Here is an 18,651-nt window from a genome sequence, read left to right on the forward strand (position 1 = left end):
TCATTATGAAGAAAAAGCGCGTTTTAGACAGAATAATACCGCGAGCTGCTCGCATGATGCTCACCTGTCACTCATGGCGGCAATTCCTTCAATAAATTGTTTGTAAGTGTAGCAATATCAGTACTTTGTGAAGGAGGTAATTAGGCAGAAAACCAGGGGAAGGTAGCAATCGTCAAATGTAAGTATTAGCGCTGCTTTAGTCAAATAAACCTCGATACTTACATACACATTGCACTCAGAGCCGCTATTCCTCTATTCAACAGATAAGAAACCAATAATCATCCACCTAGAAAATGTTGCCTCTATGTGGGAAAAAAAAAAGTTGTTTTTTTTTCTACACGACCAAACAAAATAAAACGCCTTTCTGAAAGTCGTGTCTGGGCTTTTACTGCACTTTTTAAATGGGGATTATTACTCCATATGGTAACATTACCGTGTAGTTACAATGTGGTGTCTGCCAGTCATGATATCTTTGTCTGATGAACCGTCGAAATGACACTGATTGCCGTATTCTCCAATGTCTGATTGACAGTCCCCCCACCCCCTAAAAAATGCATCTAACATTATAAGTTATGACTGGTAAGTAAAAGCACTTGACTTGTCCTTTACCGTCCTCCATTAATGTTCCTATAAGGAACTAGTCACCCCAGGCTCAGTAATGGTAAATCCTGCCTAGTTATATATGATACATTGCTAATAGTGATGAGCGAACGTCCTCAGATAAAGTGTTATCGGATCATGCTCGGATGCTGACAGAGTGTCTTCGGCGGGCTCGATATGTTCGAGTGCCTGCGGCTGCATGTCTCGCAGCCTTTTGACAGACACAACACATACCAGGATCCCTGCTTATGGTGTGACCGTCGAACAGCTGCTATACATGCAGCCATGGGGACTCATACATATTTTTTGAGCACGCCGAAGTCACTGTTAACACACGAGCATTATCGGATAGCACCTTATCCGAACACTTTCACTCATCACTAATTGCTTACTCTAAAAGCTGGATAAAATCTACAAGCTTTTTTAGCCATATTGGTCGTTGATTCTTGGGGTCCGACTATTCATCCACATGCAAAAATAACCGGTCCCTAGTACACAATATTATCTTTTGGTTCTATGTAATGTTAATTTGGCTAGTTTGTTTACAGAATGAATAGATGATACCTTTTTCCACCAGTTGTGAATCAAGTGTAATATTATTGCTCATCAGCACTCCTTCACTGGGGCCTCCTGGAGGATTCTCCTATTGGCCAGTCCCAGCCTGCTGGCTGGTATCCGACTTTCTGGAAGCCCCAAAGTCGGATAATTGAAGAGGCTGAAGCCATCTGTTCAAGTTATTTATTTTATTATAATTTATCGCTGTCACTTCCCTGTGTATTTAGTTACATTTTTTTTTTTTTTTTAACTCTGCCATACATTTCTAGAGATATGGACTTTATTTAGTGCTATTTTGTACGGTCTTCACCGTGGGGGTGTGGCTCACATGATCCTCTGGGGCTTGTCTTTAGGTTTCTCTGTATTTGCACCCTGTGAGCACCTCCCCTTTGGAAAAGAGCATAAAAAATGAGCACTAAATAAAAGTCCTATATCTCTTGGAACCATATGTTGGATTCACATAAAAAAAAAAACGTGATGCTTAGGTGAGCATCGGGAATGAAATAAGAGCAAAGAATTCCCACTGTTGAACTGGTGACACGTCTTTTTTAGATAAATGGGACCTAAGCTGTAATATCTGGCACAGCCACTACAATATGTGCAGTGCAGTGATGGAAATAAATGGCGGATATGCAATGTCGTCTCTCTCCGATCCATTGAATTTTATACAATGGTCAGCTGCTCATCTCCTCCCCTTTCCCTCTCAGGACCTGTTATCCGTCCTGTAAAAATGATCGCTGCCCCCCCACCAATGGAAGCTTCTAGAGTAGTTGTCCTTATCTTGGCTCTCACTTTTCCTGGGCTGTATGCTTGTTCAAATTCCCTATCTCTCCATGCACAGATGGTGGTAACCGTGTAGACTCACACAGATCATGAATGTGTATTAGCTTTTGATTTTCAGCAACAGGAGTATCCCTTTAACTCTAATGGAGGATAACTGCATACAAGATTCTTTATTGTACTGTCCTGCCTTCATGACTATTATTGACTACTGCATTTTGACTCCTTATTCTCTTTATTCACTCTTTTTATTTTGCATTTGTCTTGTAGAATAACAAACCTTTGTATTCATTTGAGGACAATTCTGATTACGTCTATGACGTCATGTGGTCTCCCACTCATCCCGCCCTGTTTGCTTGTGTGGATGGAGTGGGGCGATTGGATCTGTGGAACCTCAACAATGATACAGAGGTAAGAAGGAGCTACATAGAGGACTGTACTCGGGTGAAAGAAGCATAGTTTTTCTAAAAATTAGAAAGCTCCATCTTGGATAACAATTTTTATCCCGCTTTTGATGGCGAATATATGATGGTTATAGATGAGAATTGATATATACATTTATAAATAACATTGAGTTCAGATCTCTACCAATTACAGATAATGCAAGGTGCACGGGTTCCGTTTCCACTCAAGAGGTTAATGGAGAAAAGCCACCTAGGACTTCTGGTTCTCGGCAGACTCTATTTATTATACCATAAAATGTAATAAGCCAAAACAAAATTTCAGTCTTCGATAAAATATAGTGTTATGTTCTGCAAAAGTGTCAGTACACCTAATAGAGCTCATCTCTGTTGTCTGTAAGCCATAATGTGCCCATACACCTATTTCTCCGGACTTTGATACACTGCCACTACTTAATGTCTTATCACCGCACCACCGGGGAAAACAAAAGGATCGAGCTTTGATATTTAACAAGCCAGATCCTTCCTATCCTGTCTTCATCTATCAGGGAAGATTTGGGAGACCCTGAGCTGACCAACTTATTCCATTGAAATCGACTGACTGAGTCAACTTGTCTCTAAAGCAGGGTTCACATAGCGGTTGCCACTGTGGTCAGTGGCTACGTCGGGGGTTTACGTCCAAACCCCTGCAAAACTGGATTCAAGTGTGTGCACTGATGGGAACATTGACTATAATGATGTAGACGGAGTTACTGTGTACTCTCTTGTGCGTAATTTTCGGCAGTATCCACCTTTTGGAGGCAGGCACCAAGACCTAGTCGGCTATATCTTGCTGCCTGCCTCAACTAGGCGCTTACACCCAAATCCCATTTTGCAGGGGTTCAGATATAAACCTCAGCGGAACCACTTGCCACTATGTGAACCATGCCCACTATGCCTTGAGATATCTGTCTACAGGCACATACCTGTTTAGATTAACTAAACATTTGCCAATTTTTTTATCTGTCCCTTAATTGGTTTTAGAATGGTGGATATCCCGGTCCGGAGATCCCCCATCATCCATTTAAATTCTCAATAGTGATTAGCGAACGTGCTCTGATAAGGTGTTATCTGAGCATGCTCGGGTGCTAAAAGAATGTCTTTGGCGTGCTCAAATAATATGTTTGAATCTCTGCGGCTGCATGTTTCACAGCTTTTCGACAGCAACAACATATGCAGGGATTGTCTAACAAAACAGGAAATCCCTGCATGTGTTGAACAGCCCCGAGACATGCAGCTGCGGGGACTCGAACATATTATTCAAGCAGACTCTGATAACACCTTATGTCAGCTCGTTCGCTCATCACTGTTGCTCAGGCCAGAGATGTGAGCTCCTATCTCCTGAGCTGTACACTTCTTAAAGGTCTTTTGAATAATCGATGGTAGGTCTCAGTACCTGGATGTCCGCCAATCAGAAAGCAATTGAGCGTTCCTAAAAAAATATATATAAAAGATTTGACAAATGATTACTCTTTAATCCCCCCTCCCCCACCCAAAGAAATATCTGTGAACGCTTGTCACGTAGCATCAGGTGGAGAACTTGTTTTTGAATCAGATCTTTTTTATTAAACATTCAGGAATCAATACAGAAAGAATATGACATCTTATATAGCTAGTAAAAATTACATTGAGAGCAGATATTATTTAAAGGGTAAAACTCTTCCTGTGTAAGAATAAATAAAAAGAAGAAATCTCAAAACACAGATATTTGCATAAAATTGAGCCTATAAACAACATGGCTCCACAAATAAACAAGAATCAAAATTATACATCAGTGCCTCATTTCAGCGGGAAAACCATCCCCGCCAGCCGCGCCACTCCGCATCATATTTCGCCCCCCACGCATATCAGGTCCAATCCACCCCAGCCCCCTCCCACCGCGCCACTCAAAATCTACTTCGCCACAAAGGGCACTAGACTTTATTTTCACCCCCCAAGCATCCAGGTGGAGAACTTGTGGTCACCAAGACCGACCGCAAGACAAGTTATTAGGAAGAGGGCAGCAAGAAGAAGAATGATCATAGGAATCTGGTATTATGTGCAGGACTAATGAAACTTTGCGTAACGCATACTGTAGCATTAAATGGAGCCTCGCACGTCCAAAGTGCTAATTAAGCTGCTATATATATATATCTGAGTGTATCAAGCCACGCCCACTCCACATAGCCCCACCCACTAGTGACTGGAGCGCAGGGTTGCAGAGGGAAAGTGTCGGACGTGGTGGAGAGCAAGGCTGTGGAGGAAGAGAGCGGGACACAGATGGAGAGCGCGGGGCTGTGGAGAGGGAGAGCGAGACTGGCTGCGTAGGGAAAAAGGTGGGACGGCGATTGGAGAGTGGGGCTGCAGAAGGAGAGAGCGTGGCGGTAGATGGAGAGTGGGGCTGCAGAAGGAGAGAGCGTGACGGTAGATGGAGAGAGAGAGCGGGATGGTGGATGGAGAGCGTGGGGATGCTGAGGGAGAATGCAGGACAACAGGTGGAGAGCGGGGATGCTGTGTGGGAGAATGCGGAACGGCAGGTGGAGAGCTGGACTTCGGAAGGAGAGAGTGGGACGGCAGTTAGTTACTATGCCTGGGCAATGCCGGGCTCTTCAGCTAGTCATTTATATAAGTGACAACCCCTTTAAAATGTAATGCCTGATATGATTTTTAAGGCGCTGTTAGGCGGCCATATAAATTGGATTGAGATCGGACCAAAGTGCTCAGACTGGCTGGCGACTCTCCTGACCTGAGTGTGACCGCTTCATGTGTTTCTATGCAGCAGTCAGTCCCACAGTGACAGGAGGCCGGTGTCAGAGTGGGTCTGCAGCCACATTATATGCGCTCTGTCACTACGAGCGTGCCACTGGGCACCTTCAGGCTATGTGCCCACGTTGCAGAAATGCTGCGGAAATGTCCGCATTTCTGCAACTCCCTGCCACGGGTAAAACGCATGCGGAATTCGCATGCGTTTTACCGCAAAACACAAGCGGTTTTAGCTTGCAGAATGCGAACGCTTTTCCAAGCAATTTGAAGCATCGCTTGGAAAGTGATTGACAGGTTGGTCACACTTGTCAAGCATAGCGCTTGACAAGTGTGACCAACTTTTTACTATTGATGCTGCCTATGCGGCATCAATAGTAAAAGATAGAATGTTAAAAATAATTTAAAAATAAATAAATAGTGATATACTCACCTTCTGCCGGCAGCTCCTCATTGGCGCTGCCGGCAACTTCCGTTCCCAGGGATGCCTTGCAACAATGACCTCTGATGACGTAGCATCACGTGAGACGCTACGTCATCAGAGGTCATTCGCGCCATGCATCCCTGGGAACGGAAGATGCTGGCAGCATGGCTGAAAGGTGGGAGGACTCCGGGGGCCATCAGAGGGTGAGTATATTCCGATTTTTTTTTTTTTTTTTTTTATTTTAATTCTATTTTTTACAGGGATATGGTACCCATGTCCTGAAGGACAATCTCCCCTCCTCCAGACCCTGGGTACCATCCACACATGAAGCGCTCACTTTACGCATGGTGGGCATAGCCACATGCGTAAAGTGAGCGTTTCAGTGCAATCCTATGGTGGCGGAATCGCCGCGATTCCGCATAAATAATGAACATGCTGAGGATTTTACCGCTATGCGATTCCGTAGCGGAAAAATCTGCAGCATGGGCACAGCAACTGCGGAATCCCATAGGATTGCATGGGGGTGCGTGTTAGTGTTTTTTATGCATTTCTGCTGCGGCAAAAACGCAACGTGGGCACACAGCCTCAATGTTGAGATAAGGGACTGTGCTTAATAAACAAATTTGAGGGTGCACCAGGCCGTTGGTCGCGCAGCGGGTTCGCCAGGCCACAGATCGCGCCAATGCTCCCTCATTTACTTATTAAACAGAAGTAGATTTTTGTGCAAATATAGCTTTAATGTGAATACGCCTGGTTTGATATTTATAGCAGCTATGATCCCTGTATAAATCTTTGGGGGGGCAGACTCCCTTTATGCTTTATTAGTAATTAATTGTGGCCATTAAACTCCATTACAGAGAAATCCGTAAAGTATATTTTGCCTGAAGTAGGATTTTATATTGGAGAAATTGGTATAAACCACGGAGTTACTTGCTTGGAAATGAAATGATTGCAGCGTTCTCATCTGCCTATGAAGATCGGTCTGATCATGCTTTTATTTTCTCACCTCAAGTGGTTAACAAGCAGTTTGCTGAGAGACTCTTCAAGACTCATTAGCACTTATTATTTTGTAATTGTGTTTGACTGATATAATAGATATGAATTGATGCAAAGATAATTATAGTTTCTATCATTAATATCAAAGTACAATATAGTATTTGCCACGGCGCAGGCTTTTGTCCAATCAGAGTTTTAGAGAACAGTAGTGTATTACTGTAATCATATACCGTATCCCATGTCAGGCTGTCTGCGGTGTATGTAGATAAGGGGATAGAAATGGCTGATGTGGAACAAAAAGTTATATTACCCCAATAGTCGTGAAAAATGGAGGGGAGTGATCGGCCGCAGAAGCTTTTCTGTTCCATCCCTCAAAGCATCAGATAAAGAGAAGCAAAATAAGACTTAGGCTGAGTTCACACGTGGCGTTTTTTCGCGTTTCCGCGGCGGTTTTAACCGCGCAATTTTGCCGCGACAAATAAGCATCCCATGCATTCCTATGGGATTTCGCAATGCTGTGCTAATGCTGCGGTTTTTACCGCTGTGGAATCGCTTCGCAGTAAAAAAACGCAGCATGCTCATTAATTTTGCGGAATCGCGGCGATCCCGCACCCATAGGAATGCATTGTTCTGCTTACTTTGCGCATGTGGCTGTGCACACCATGCGAAAAGTAAGCAGAACAATTGCGGATGGTACCCATGGTCCGGAGGAGAGGAGACTGTCCTCCGGGCTCTGGGCACCATATCCCTGTAAAAAATAGAATTTAAAATAAAAAATATTGTTCTCACCTTCCGACATCCCGCGCAGCCTTCCCGCCTCTCTCCACGCTCTCGTTCCCAGTAAGCCTTTGCGAAAATGCCCGCGATGACGTCCGTTCTCGCGGGATCGCGAATTCTCGAGGTCATTTGCGCGACGTCATCGCGAATTACCGCGAGAACGTACGTCATCGCAGGCATTTTTTTCAAAGGTTTACTGGGACCGGGAGCGTGGAGAGAGGCGGGAAGGCTGCGCGGGACGTCGGAAGGTAAGAATAACACCATTTTTTATTTTTTTTTATTATTTTTTACATTTTATCTTTTACTACTGATGCTGCATAGGCGGCCTCAGTAGTAAAAAGTTGGTCACACTTATCAAACACTATGTTTGACGAGTGTGACCAACCTGTCAATCAGTTCTCCAAGCGATGCTACAGATCACTTGGAAAACGCTAGCATTTTGCAAGCTAATTAAGCTTGCAAAATGCTAGTTTTTCCGTGGGAATTTAAAATGCGATTTTCCCGCGAAATGGAATTCCGGAACTCTCGCGGTAATTTCCGCGAGAGTTCCGCTACGTGTGAACCCAAACTAATAAATCAACTGCTTTGTATCACACCAATTAAAGGGGTTGTCACTAAATGGGTAGAATTACAGAGGGCTTCTGGCGGCTTCCCTTTTACCAGCGCATAGTTTAGGCCAGTGCTTCAGCCAAGCCGTGGGCCCCGAATTGGCAATCTTTATCAACTCCCCAACTACCGGCATGCAGGAGCATTGCACATCATAGAGCATTAATAGGTTAAAGAGAATCTGTCAGTGGGATTTCATACCCCCATATTTATTTGTACATGTAGTTATTTCAAAGACAAGTCCATTAATACCTTTACATGGCCGGCCGGTCCGTCCATTCCTCAGTTACTGAGAAATCAGCTTTTTAATTGATATGCAAATTAGGCTGAAGAGCTATGGTAGATCTGAAGGCTCCGTCACTCCAGCTCTTTTCCCCACCCAGCGCCACCACCTCCTGTTTGACAGCTCATTTGTCTGAAGTCACACAGCATAGAGGCTACCAGTCAAGTAGGAGGTGGGGGCGCTGGGTGGAGAAAAGAGCTTGAGTGGCCGAGCCTTCAGATCTACCATAGCTCTTCAGCCTAATTTGCATATCAATTCGAACATTTTCAGTGACAGAGGAACGGACTGGCCATGAAAAGATATTGCTGGACTTGTCTTTGAAAGAACGACATGTACATGTAAATATTGGGGGTGGAATCCTGATGATAAATTCTTTTTAAAGTAAATATGTCCTCAAAAAAAAAAAAAACAATTGTTTAAATCAGTTTTTTAGGTTTTAATGTGTATACATATATATATTTTTTTTAGATTTTCTATAATGCGATTTAAACAAAAGAAAATCTCTCAATTTTCACATCTCGTCTTATGATCAGGTTCCTACTGCCAGCATTACAGTAGAGGGAAACCCGGCTCTCAATCGGGTCAGATGGACTCATTCTGGTAGAGAAATCGCAGTGGGAGACTCAGAAGGAGAAATCTTTATCTATGATGTAGGAGAGGTAAGTTGTTCCACCATCACCTTCTTATTGGTGTGACCAAAGCCAAGGATCGCTCTGTGATTATAAAGTCGATGGGGAAAAAAGCTTTTTGATGATCTTTTAAATTGTTGAACTTTTAACGAAGTGATGTTTTCTCGTTCGCCTTATTGGGGGACACAGAGACCATGGGTGTATGCTGCTGCCACTAGGAGGCTGACACTATGCACAAAAAAAGGTTAGCTCCTCCTCCGCAGTGTACACCCCACCGACCGGCAGGAAGTTCCTCAGTTTAGCTTAGTGTCAGTAGGAGGTGGACACGGGTCTTTCATTAGACCCATATCTACCTCGATGTGCGTCGTTCCTTTTCAGGTTCCAGGAGGGATACAGTGTGAAGAGTCACAACTGTACTCCCACAAAGAGGCTATGAGTACGGCGTGTACTGCCACCCCGTATCCTCTTAGTTCTCCGGGCGGACCACAGGCTGAGCACAGGTGTCGTGCCAGCGAAAACGGATGGTCCTTGCCCCCCGCCTCCCACCCACTCGCCCACCAGAGCCTGTCGGTTGGACGAGGCGCGAATATGTAGAAGATGAGCAGACAGCGTGGGATACAGAAGGTACCTTTATTGGAGCACCGGAACATAAAGCCACAAGATGACCCGGGAACGGCGCCAAAGTAGCGCTGCAGATTCTCGCACTGCTCGCGCCGTCTGACGGTCGTCGCATCCCTTTTTGGCCCCGGCGGCGGTGCGGGCCTTCTTCACCCCACCGCCGGTACTCTTGTGAGGGTTGCGTCTGTGAGCAGGGCTATTGCGGCGTCTCCTTTAGGGGCGGACGCGGCTGCGTCGCAATTCTTCCGCGCCGCCCTGTGCTGACAGGCGGCCGCCGTTTCAAATTTAGTCCCCGGCTTCAGTTTGGGCCTTCGCGCCCGTCGCGGCCACGCCCCCATTCATTATCATAGGCCGGCTGCGCTCCCGCCCGTTCCTAAGCCCTCCCACCGCCTCTCTAGTCTTGTGGCTGGGAAGGGGGAGGAGGCGGTTCTTCCCTCTGGTGCAGGCGGCTAGCTCCGCCTTTCTTCTTACACAGAGACCGCGCTTTTTGATTCCTCACATCAGGCTGCCGCCATCTTTGCAGCCTGACAGCCGGAGACTACAGCAGATGCCATCTTTCGGGGACACCGGACCGTGAGTAGTTCTGCAACTGCAGACTGACTACCCTGCCTTGCTGCCCCCAACCCTCCAGCACTTCCGCAGGTTTTTTTTCGCATGCTCCTCTTGCAATCGCAAATTCCCCTCTGCCGGGACTGCAGCAATCCCGTTCAGCAGGATGCCGTCCAGGAGCCATCTACTGCGCCACGTGAAATCGAACTCCCCATTCCTGGCTGGGCCTCGTCCCTTTCACAATCTGTGGCAGACCTCACCAGGGAAAATCCGTCCAGGCGATTTCAAAGAGGGAAGCGTCTCGGCGTTCTGTATCCGTTGGCTAAAGAGCTCTCTGACAACTGGTCTGCTTCCCTGTCGGTGGACGCACCCGTGTCCAGACTTTCTAATAACACGTTTCTCCCGCTTTCAGGTGTAGCGTCACTAAAGGATTCTAATGATAGAATTATAGAATCCTTGGCAAAGTCAGCATTCGCGGCGGCTGCAGCGGCGCTATGTCCAGTCTTTGCCTCATCTTGGGTGGCAAAGGCCATAGCCACTTGGGCAGAGGATCTCCGTAAGGGCATCCTAGATAAGGCCCAACCAGAGCAATTGACCGATCTGGCCAACCAGATTTCCCATGCAGGGGATTATCTGCTTTCTGCTTCCTTGGATGCCGCGTCTCGCGCTGTTCAGGCGTCAAGCAACGTTGTGGCAATCCGACGTACAATTTTGCTCAAGGCTTGGCAGGCGGACTTGTCTTCTAAAAAGTTTCTTACCAATCTGCCTTTTCTTGGAGCGCGTCTCTTTGGGTCCCAGCTGGACCAGATTATTAAGGACGCCACTGGAGGCACGAGTTCTCTCCTCCCTCAGTCCAAACCTCGCAGACCCCCGCCAAGGCGTCAGTTTCGGCCCTTTCGGGCTTACCGCCGCTTCAATACGGCAGAGAACTTCTCTAACCAACAAAGACCACAGGTACGCCAGGATAGAAAGACGGTGTCCTTCAGACCCACTCCCTCCTGGCGAACTCACTCCTCCCAGGGCAGACCCTCCAGGTCCAGATCTGGACGGTCCACGTCAGCATGACTGTCAATGAACTCCCGAGGGTCCCTCCCAATTGGGAGGTCGACTCCGTTTCTTCAGGGATACCTGGCTGGCCTCAGTAGAGGACGCTTGGGTCAGGGAGCTTGTATCTTCAGGGTACAAGATAGAGTTCATTTCTCGTCCACGGGATCGCTTCTTCGAGTCCCGTCCTCCAAAAGATCCAGCCTTAGTTCCGGGGTTCTTGCATCCATCCCCTCTCTCCTCAGTTCCGGGGTGATTGTGCCCGTTCCCGAATCAGAACGTTTCACAGGGTTTTCTTCAAACCTGTTCGTGGTGCCGAACAAAGGCGGGACAGTTCGCCCCATCTTGGACCTCAAATTACTCAACAGGAGAGCCCGACTGCGTCATTTCCGAATGGAGTTTCTTCGGTTATTCGCTTCCATGGAGACGCAGGAGTTCATGTGTTCAATAGACATTCAAGATGCCTATCTACATGTTCCCATATTCTCCGGGCATCAGAAATTCCTGCGATTCGCCAGGAACATTATCAATTTTGTGCACTGCCGTTCGGTCTTGCCACCGCACCCAGAGCATTTACAGAGATCATGGCGGCGTTGATGGCCTGGTGGAGAATCAGAGGTCTCGTTCTTTTTCCGTACCTCGACGACATTCTGATCAAAGCTCCATCCTTTCGTCAAGCTCGCCAAAGTCTTACCTGACCAATTTCGGGTGGCTCATCAACGAAAAGAAGTCCTGTCTTGTCCCGACACAACGTCTTGTGTTTCTGGGTCTATTGTTCGACACTCGTCGATCGAGGGTTTTTCTCCCTCAAGAGAAAATTGGCTCCCTGCAACGGGATGTACGATCGCGGCAGCTCATGAGACTTCCATCTCTCCGGACGACCATCAAAGTCCTGGGAAAGATGGTGGCGGCAACAGAGGCGGTCCCCTTTGCCCAATTTCACTCCAGACCTCTCCAACTCGCCATCCTATCCCGGTGGAACAGGTCTGTCCTTTCCCTGGATCGCCCATTTCGTCTTTCAAACCATGTCAAGCAGTCCCTCAATTGGTGGCTGACGTCTCCTCTCATCTCCCTAGGACGGTCATTCCTCCCCTTTCACTGGCAGATTGTCACAACGGATGCCACCCTCCTCGGCTGGGGGGGCAGTGTTCCGCAATCACACTGTTCAGGGTCGTTGGTCAACTCAGGAGTCAGCCCTGCCATTCAACGTCCTCGAGATACATGCGATTTATCTGTCTCTCGTTCACTGGGAGAGACTTCTCAGGGGACTGCCTATCCGGATTCAGACAGACAATGCCATGGTGGTGGCATATGTCACACGCCAGGGAGGGACGCGGAGTGTCTCAGCCCTGGCAGAAATGTCCAAGATTCTTCATTGGGCAGAGGCTTCAGTCCCGGCAATATCCGCGGTACACATTCCCGGCGTGGACAATTGGGCCGCCGATTTCTCAGCCGCGAGGATCTCGCGGCGGGAGAGTGGTCCCTACATCCGGAAGTATTTCTTCAACTTGCCGTCGTGGGGAACCCCGGACGTAGATCTGCTAGCTTCTCGCCTCAACAGAAAAGTTCCACAGTTTGTATCCAGGGCTCGAGATCCTCTCGCGGTGGGCGCCGACGCTCTGGCCATTCCTTGGTCACAGTTCGAGCTCCCCTACCGGTTTCCTCCCCTGCCTCTTCTTCCCAGGCGGCTGAAGAAAATCAAGGCGGAAGGAATTTCAGTCCTCCTCTTCGTCCCGAATTGGCCCAGTAGGGATTGGTTCGCGGACATCGCCAACCTTCTCGCGGACGCCCTCTGGAAGCTTCCAGACTGAGCAGATCTGCTGTCTCAAGGTCCGTTTTGCCACCCCAATTCTCGGCCACTCAATTTAACGGCGTGGCTGTTGAGGCCGAGGTTTTGCAACGATCAGGATTTTCCGATCGAGTTATTCATACCATCATCCGAGCCAGGAAGCCATCGTCTTCCAAGATTTATTGCCGTTCTTGGAAGAACTATTTCACTTGGTGCGAGATCAATGACATTCCGCCCATGTGTTTTTTCGCTCCCTTCTGTCCTGGCGTTCCTTCAAGCGGGGCTGGATGCGGGTCTTGCCTTCAGCTCTTTAAAGGGTCAAGTGTCGGCGCTGTCCATTTTATTTCGGAAGACGTTGGCTCCCGTCCTCAGGTTAAAACCTTCCGTCAAGGTGTGGCTCACATGGTTCCTCCCTACTGAGCGCCCGTAGATCCATGGGATCTTAATCTGGTTCTCGAGGTTCTACAAGGTCCTTCCTTTAAACCTCTCTGGGATGTTTCCCTTTCTCTCCTTTCGTGGAAAGTAGCCTTTCTGGCAGCAATCACCTCCATCCGGCGCGCGTCGGAATTGGCGGCCCTCTCTTGCCGCTCTCTTGGTACTCTACCAGGACAAGGTAGTTCTGCGGCCTCCGCCCTCTTTCCTTCCTAAGATTGTGTCCACTTTCCACCTGAATGAGGACATTGTTCTCCCGTCCTTTTGTCCAGGTCCAGCTCACCCTCGGGAGCGGTCCTTGAACAAGCTGGACTTGGTCAGGGCGATGAATGTCTACCTAACTAGGATGACTTCTTGCGGAAGACAGATTCTTTCTTCATCATTCCAGATGGGACGCGGAAAGGTCACCCGGCCTCCAAAGCTACTATTGCTCGCTGGATCAGATCGGCAATTTTGGAGGCCTACCGGGTCAAACAACGAGTGGTCCCTCTGGGAATTAGAGCGCACTCTACCCGGGCAGTGGGTGCCTCCTAGGTGGTACGTCACAGAGCTTCCGCGCTGCAGCTTTACGAAGCTGCAACCTGGTCATCGGTTCACACGTTTGTAAAATTCTACAAGGTCCATACCTACGCTTCGGCAGATGCCAGCCTAGGTAGAAGGATCCTGCAGGCTGCGGTAGTGAGTCCGCTGGCCTGATGGAAGTTTGTTTTTCCCACCCCAGGGACTGCTTTGGGACGTCCCATGGTCTCTGTGTCCCCCAATAAGGCGAACGAGAAAACAGGATTTTTGGGTTGCTTACCGTAAAATCTGTTTCTCGGAGCCTTCATTGGGGGACACAGCACCCTCCCATGTTCTACAACTCTTGTTATTATGTTGGTTGGTTTGAGTTGTCTGTTCTGTTTTCAATCTATTCTGTTACTTCTCCTACTGCTTTCTCACTAACTGAGGAACTTCCTGCCGGTCGGTGGGGTGTACACTGCGGAGGAGGAGCTAACCTTTTTTTGTGCATAGTGTCAGCCTCCTAGTGGCAGCAGCATACACCCATGGTCTCTGTGTCCCCCAATGAAGGCTCCGAGAAACAGATTTTACGGTAAGCAACCCAAAAATCCTGTTTTTTGAGGGGGTTAAATTGCTTTTTGGAATATATTAGTGTCCGATTCTCCTACAGAGCCCCAAATCCCCAGCATGACTGCAGAGTTCAGCAATGAAGTGTTGTATGCTTGCAGCCACCACTAGAGGGAGCTCTCTGCATACTGGTTTTTTTTTTTCTGTTCTGGGAAACTCCCCCTAGTGGTCGCAAAAGAGAATTCCCAAAGCATGCAGATGACATGTGTAATGTTTCATCCTCTTCCATGGTGCTATAAGCTGCCTATAAAACCTACAACAAATCCTCCCACTATATTCAGATATATCAAGATATTAATCAGTGCACAGAATTTTGGACTAACTTTGGAGAGCAAAAAAGTGGAGGTTTATTGAAAACAAAACTGGATTACTTTCTCATAGATCTTTCTCCTTTGTGTATTTCATTTTATAGCTAATACAATTGTCTGAAACTCGCTAATGGCCTTTTAATGAAAAAGCTGCTCTCATACGGAGATGGAAGTGCAGCTCCTGGGGGTCGCCGCTGTAGTCTCAACTTTAATTAAGAAAAGTGCCACAAAGTTCATTAGTCCTAATCATCTATTTTCATGTTAAAGGGTATAAACACCATACGTGGGTTGTTGTTTTTTTAAATTGAATGGATGTTTTTTGGGTTAAAAATAATTTTTGGGTTTCTGTAAAAATTGTGAGTGGTTTAGCTTTTACGGTGCCTTGTGATTTTAATATTTCATTACTAGCCGCAGAATGAGTTAACTGAGAATCCATCAGTGAACTCATCTGCAGGATTTACAGCTCCTATCTATTCTAAACTGATTTATATTCTCATTTAAGTTTGATGTGGTCTTAAATTGGCATACCAGAGCTCGATAAGAGGTGAGCACTGTAAACCCTTCGTTCAAAATGAGTTTATTGACCGATCCTCAGTTAACTCCTTTTGAAGCTGTAAATGTAGGGTGAAGCATCAAGTCCTATAAAGGCTAAATTGTCCAAAATATTCGAATTAAACTAATGATTCTTAACCCAAAATAAATTTAAGTAAAAAACAAAATTGCCACCGAAGGCGTCCATATCCTGTACACTTGCCATATGTCAACTTTTTCAATTAAAAGGAATATGTCAGCATTTTTTTCTATGTAATCTGAGAGCAGCATGATGACCCTGATTCCAGCAATGTATCTCTTACTGAGCGGTTTGGTGCAGTTTTCATAGAATCCCTGTTTTCTCTGCAGTAGATGTAGGAGTGCTCAAAATGCTCAGCTCTGTGTAAACCCACCCACACCCCTGATTGGCAGCCTGCAGACAATGTACACAGAAAAATGCCAATCAGAGTGGTGGGGGTGTGGTTACACAGATAGGCTGGACTGCCTGGCACAAGACCCCTAGTCCTGCACTCTGATTTATGTCCTAATGATAAATCACTGATTGTATTGAAACTACACCAAGCTGCTGAGCAAGTGACATATCCCAGGAATCAGACTCCCTGCCCCTTCATCATACTGCTATCAGATTAAATAGCAAAAACCCGCTGACAGGTTTCCTTTTAAATGTCTGCACAGCCTGTATGGGATTCTGCGCTGCCTGGCAGCCATGGTGAAGAATCGGGTGGGAAGTTTTAGCTAGTTTTTATATCTCCCACAGTGAAGGCTATTTTGCTTTATGATGATAATTTTTTTATTCTTTCGTTTACTTCACAGCAAATTTCCGTGCCTCGAAATGACGAATGGACCCGCTTTGCAAGAACACTTGCAGAAATCAATGCCAACAGGGCTGACGCGGAGGAGGAAGCGGCGAACCGCATTCCTGGCTAAATGTTCTATAGACGATGTGACATCGGCAGAGCTGATGTTCCCTCCGGAGCGATAACATGTATCTGTGCAAAAGATAAATTAAGAAGCCGTATGTGGATAGGATCTGTGGACTACAATGTTTTATAAACTACATTACAACCAAATGCAGTGTCCCTGTTTTTTTGTTTTTCCACTCCTGTCCTCCAGTCCTTCTGTCCTCCCTTCCTCCCTTTTCTATGTGTACCGATCGTCCGCCTCTGTATACCCTTACTGTCAGACAAGCTGCTGCTCATTGTATTTCCACTTTTTAACATAATCCATTTACCTTACTGATGAAAATCCTATTTTTTAAACTTTAAGCCTACTTAACCCCTCAGGATAGCACTATTTACTAGGGCTGTGTATCTGCTCGAAGGTTTGCCGCGTTCCCGGCCCTCACAACGATCTTCTGCATGCAGCGGACACTTTGTCAACACCGTTCTCTAGTCCGCCATTTTATTAAAGCAAAATGTTTCTAACTTGATATTTCCAATGAGCGTCTTGTGTTTTGTCTGGTGTCATTTAGTAACGACTGTTAGATTTCTGTACAAGTATGCACTTTCTTCTTTCTGGGACAGATTTTATGTTATCGTCCTGTACATATGGAAAACTGAACAGTAAACGCAACAAAAGAATAGAGACATAAAGAAGGTCCGTTTCCAATAAAAAAAAAAAATATTCAACTTTGTAAATGAGTTTTATTAGCAAAAGAGTTTAATAATGTTTATTTTACTTATGGAAATGGATATTGGTTTTGGATCATTTCAGTTTCCGAAAAATGACTTTGTAGATTGAAATTCATATAATCTTCCAGTGTACTTTTTCTCTTCGCCACAACAGCACCCACTGAGAGAGGGTATCCGCCCCTAGGAACAAGAAACGGAGAGATAAAAGGGGCGCCCTCGCTCCCGCAGTTGGTTTCCTGTTCCTAAGGGAACCTGTGGAGAGAAACTCGCAAGAGGATACTTGGGCTATGATGCCACCTGTGCGGTTGCTGAGAGAACAGCAGGGGCTCCAGCACCAGAAGCAGCGTCGGGGGATTCCTGTGTCCAGCTCCCCCCTCAGCTGACAGGACACCGTGATGCCAGGATCCGGGTTGGCCACCCTGGCTCACGGGGAGAGAGCGGCAGGATGGGCCGGCGCTTGTCCGGGGCTGCAAACGAATCGGCTGGATGAAGGTAAAAAATGCGGTCTCCAAAGGCGCGCCACCGAGATGATACCGACGGCGCGCACGTGTGTGCAGAGTCCTCAGAAGCGCTCACCCCCGGAAGTGTTTAGGTTAACTTCTGGGGGTACCAGGGAGTCAAGAGGCTGCGCCTGTACAGAGCAGCAGCGCAGGCGCACACAGCACGGCCGGACCCGGAAGTGCTGAGCACACTTTTGGGTGAAGGGAAAAAAAAATGATTGAGTTTGCGGCATTAAGGGGGGAAAAGTCTGCATAAAAACACCAGCCAGAGCCCTACCGGTGTGCAACAATGGCATCCTCTAAAGATACCGCTTTGCTCCCTCTGGAAGATACAGCAGTGGACGCTCTAAACAGAGTGGGTCCTCGATCAAAAGTGGAAAAGACAAGAAATCTGGTCACTCCACAGCTCAGCCTGTGCCTTCACCTCCGCAACCGGTACCATGTTGACAAAAGCTTCACTGGGTGGGTGTTATTTATCCCACCTATAACGCTGATAGCCCCCCTTCTTTCTGTATATCCCTAGGCAAAAGAACCGAAAAGTCCAAACATAAAGAATGCGCCCTGTGTTCCCAGCTCCTTCCAGACAGCTATCCCAAAAGGTTATGTCAAATATGTATCCGACATACCCTGCAGGAAGAGTCCTCAGTAAGAACAGAGGATATTAGGCTGATGATCAGGGAAGAGTTGCAGGCCCTAAGAGGTTTGAGTAGTGTTGGAGAACTAATGTCAAATAGGGAATATGACTCCCTGGGATCAGAACGTTCCTCGGATATTGACGAAAGAGACTGAGATTCCTCAGGAGAATCTTTTTCAGAGGGAGAGCAATATACATGTTTTCCAACCGATATTAACAATCTTGTCAGGTCGGTTAGGAAAACCATGGGGCTTACGGACACTAAAGATCCCAAAACCCCTAAGGACATTGTTTGCAGGCTCTCTGAGAAAAAGAGATAAGCATTCCCAGTGATTCCAGCAGTAAAAGAGTTAGTTAAAAAGGAATGGGAGAGGCAAGGACAAAAAGGCCTTCCCTCAACAACTAAAAGACATCCCTTTGATGACGAAGATCTGTCTACGTGGATAAAAGCCCCCAAAGTAGATGCAGCCGTAGCCTCAAGACGATCCTCGTTACCAGTGGAAGACTCAGGGACCCTACAGTACCCCCTAGACTGTAAAGCAGACTCTCTTCTAAAAAGATCTTGGGAATCAGGTACAGGAGCATTTAAGCCAGCAATATCGGCTACATGTACGGCAAGATCCATGTTAGTGTGGTTAAA

The 18,651-nt window shown here is 46.9% G+C and overlaps 1 protein-coding gene across 7 annotated transcripts in view; it reads left to right on the top strand.

Moving 5' to 3' along the window:
• The window catches only part of DYNC1I2 (dynein cytoplasmic 1 intermediate chain 2), a 128,750-nt gene extending 112,075 nt beyond the window's left edge, over positions 1-16,675 (top strand). For all 7 annotated transcript variants that reach the window (XM_073545866.1, XM_073545868.1, XM_073545872.1 and 4 more), the window contains 3 exons: positions 2,206-2,346; positions 8,734-8,859; positions 16,060-16,675. In XM_073545866.1, coding sequence (XP_073401967.1) covers positions 2,206-2,346; positions 8,734-8,859; positions 16,060-16,173 — 381 coding nt within the window. In that variant the 3' untranslated portion in view covers positions 16,174-16,675. The remainder of the gene's footprint in view (positions 1-2,205; positions 2,347-8,733; positions 8,860-16,059) is intronic.
• Positions 16,676-18,651: the final 1,976 nt, after the last annotated feature.

The sequence above is a fragment of the Dendrobates tinctorius genome, unplaced genomic scaffold, assembly GCF_039654945.1.
Source record: "Dendrobates tinctorius isolate UK_male_01 unplaced genomic scaffold, ASM3965494v1 ptg000143l, whole genome shotgun sequence".
Lineage (NCBI taxonomy): Eukaryota > Metazoa > Chordata > Amphibia > Anura > Dendrobatidae > Dendrobates > Dendrobates tinctorius.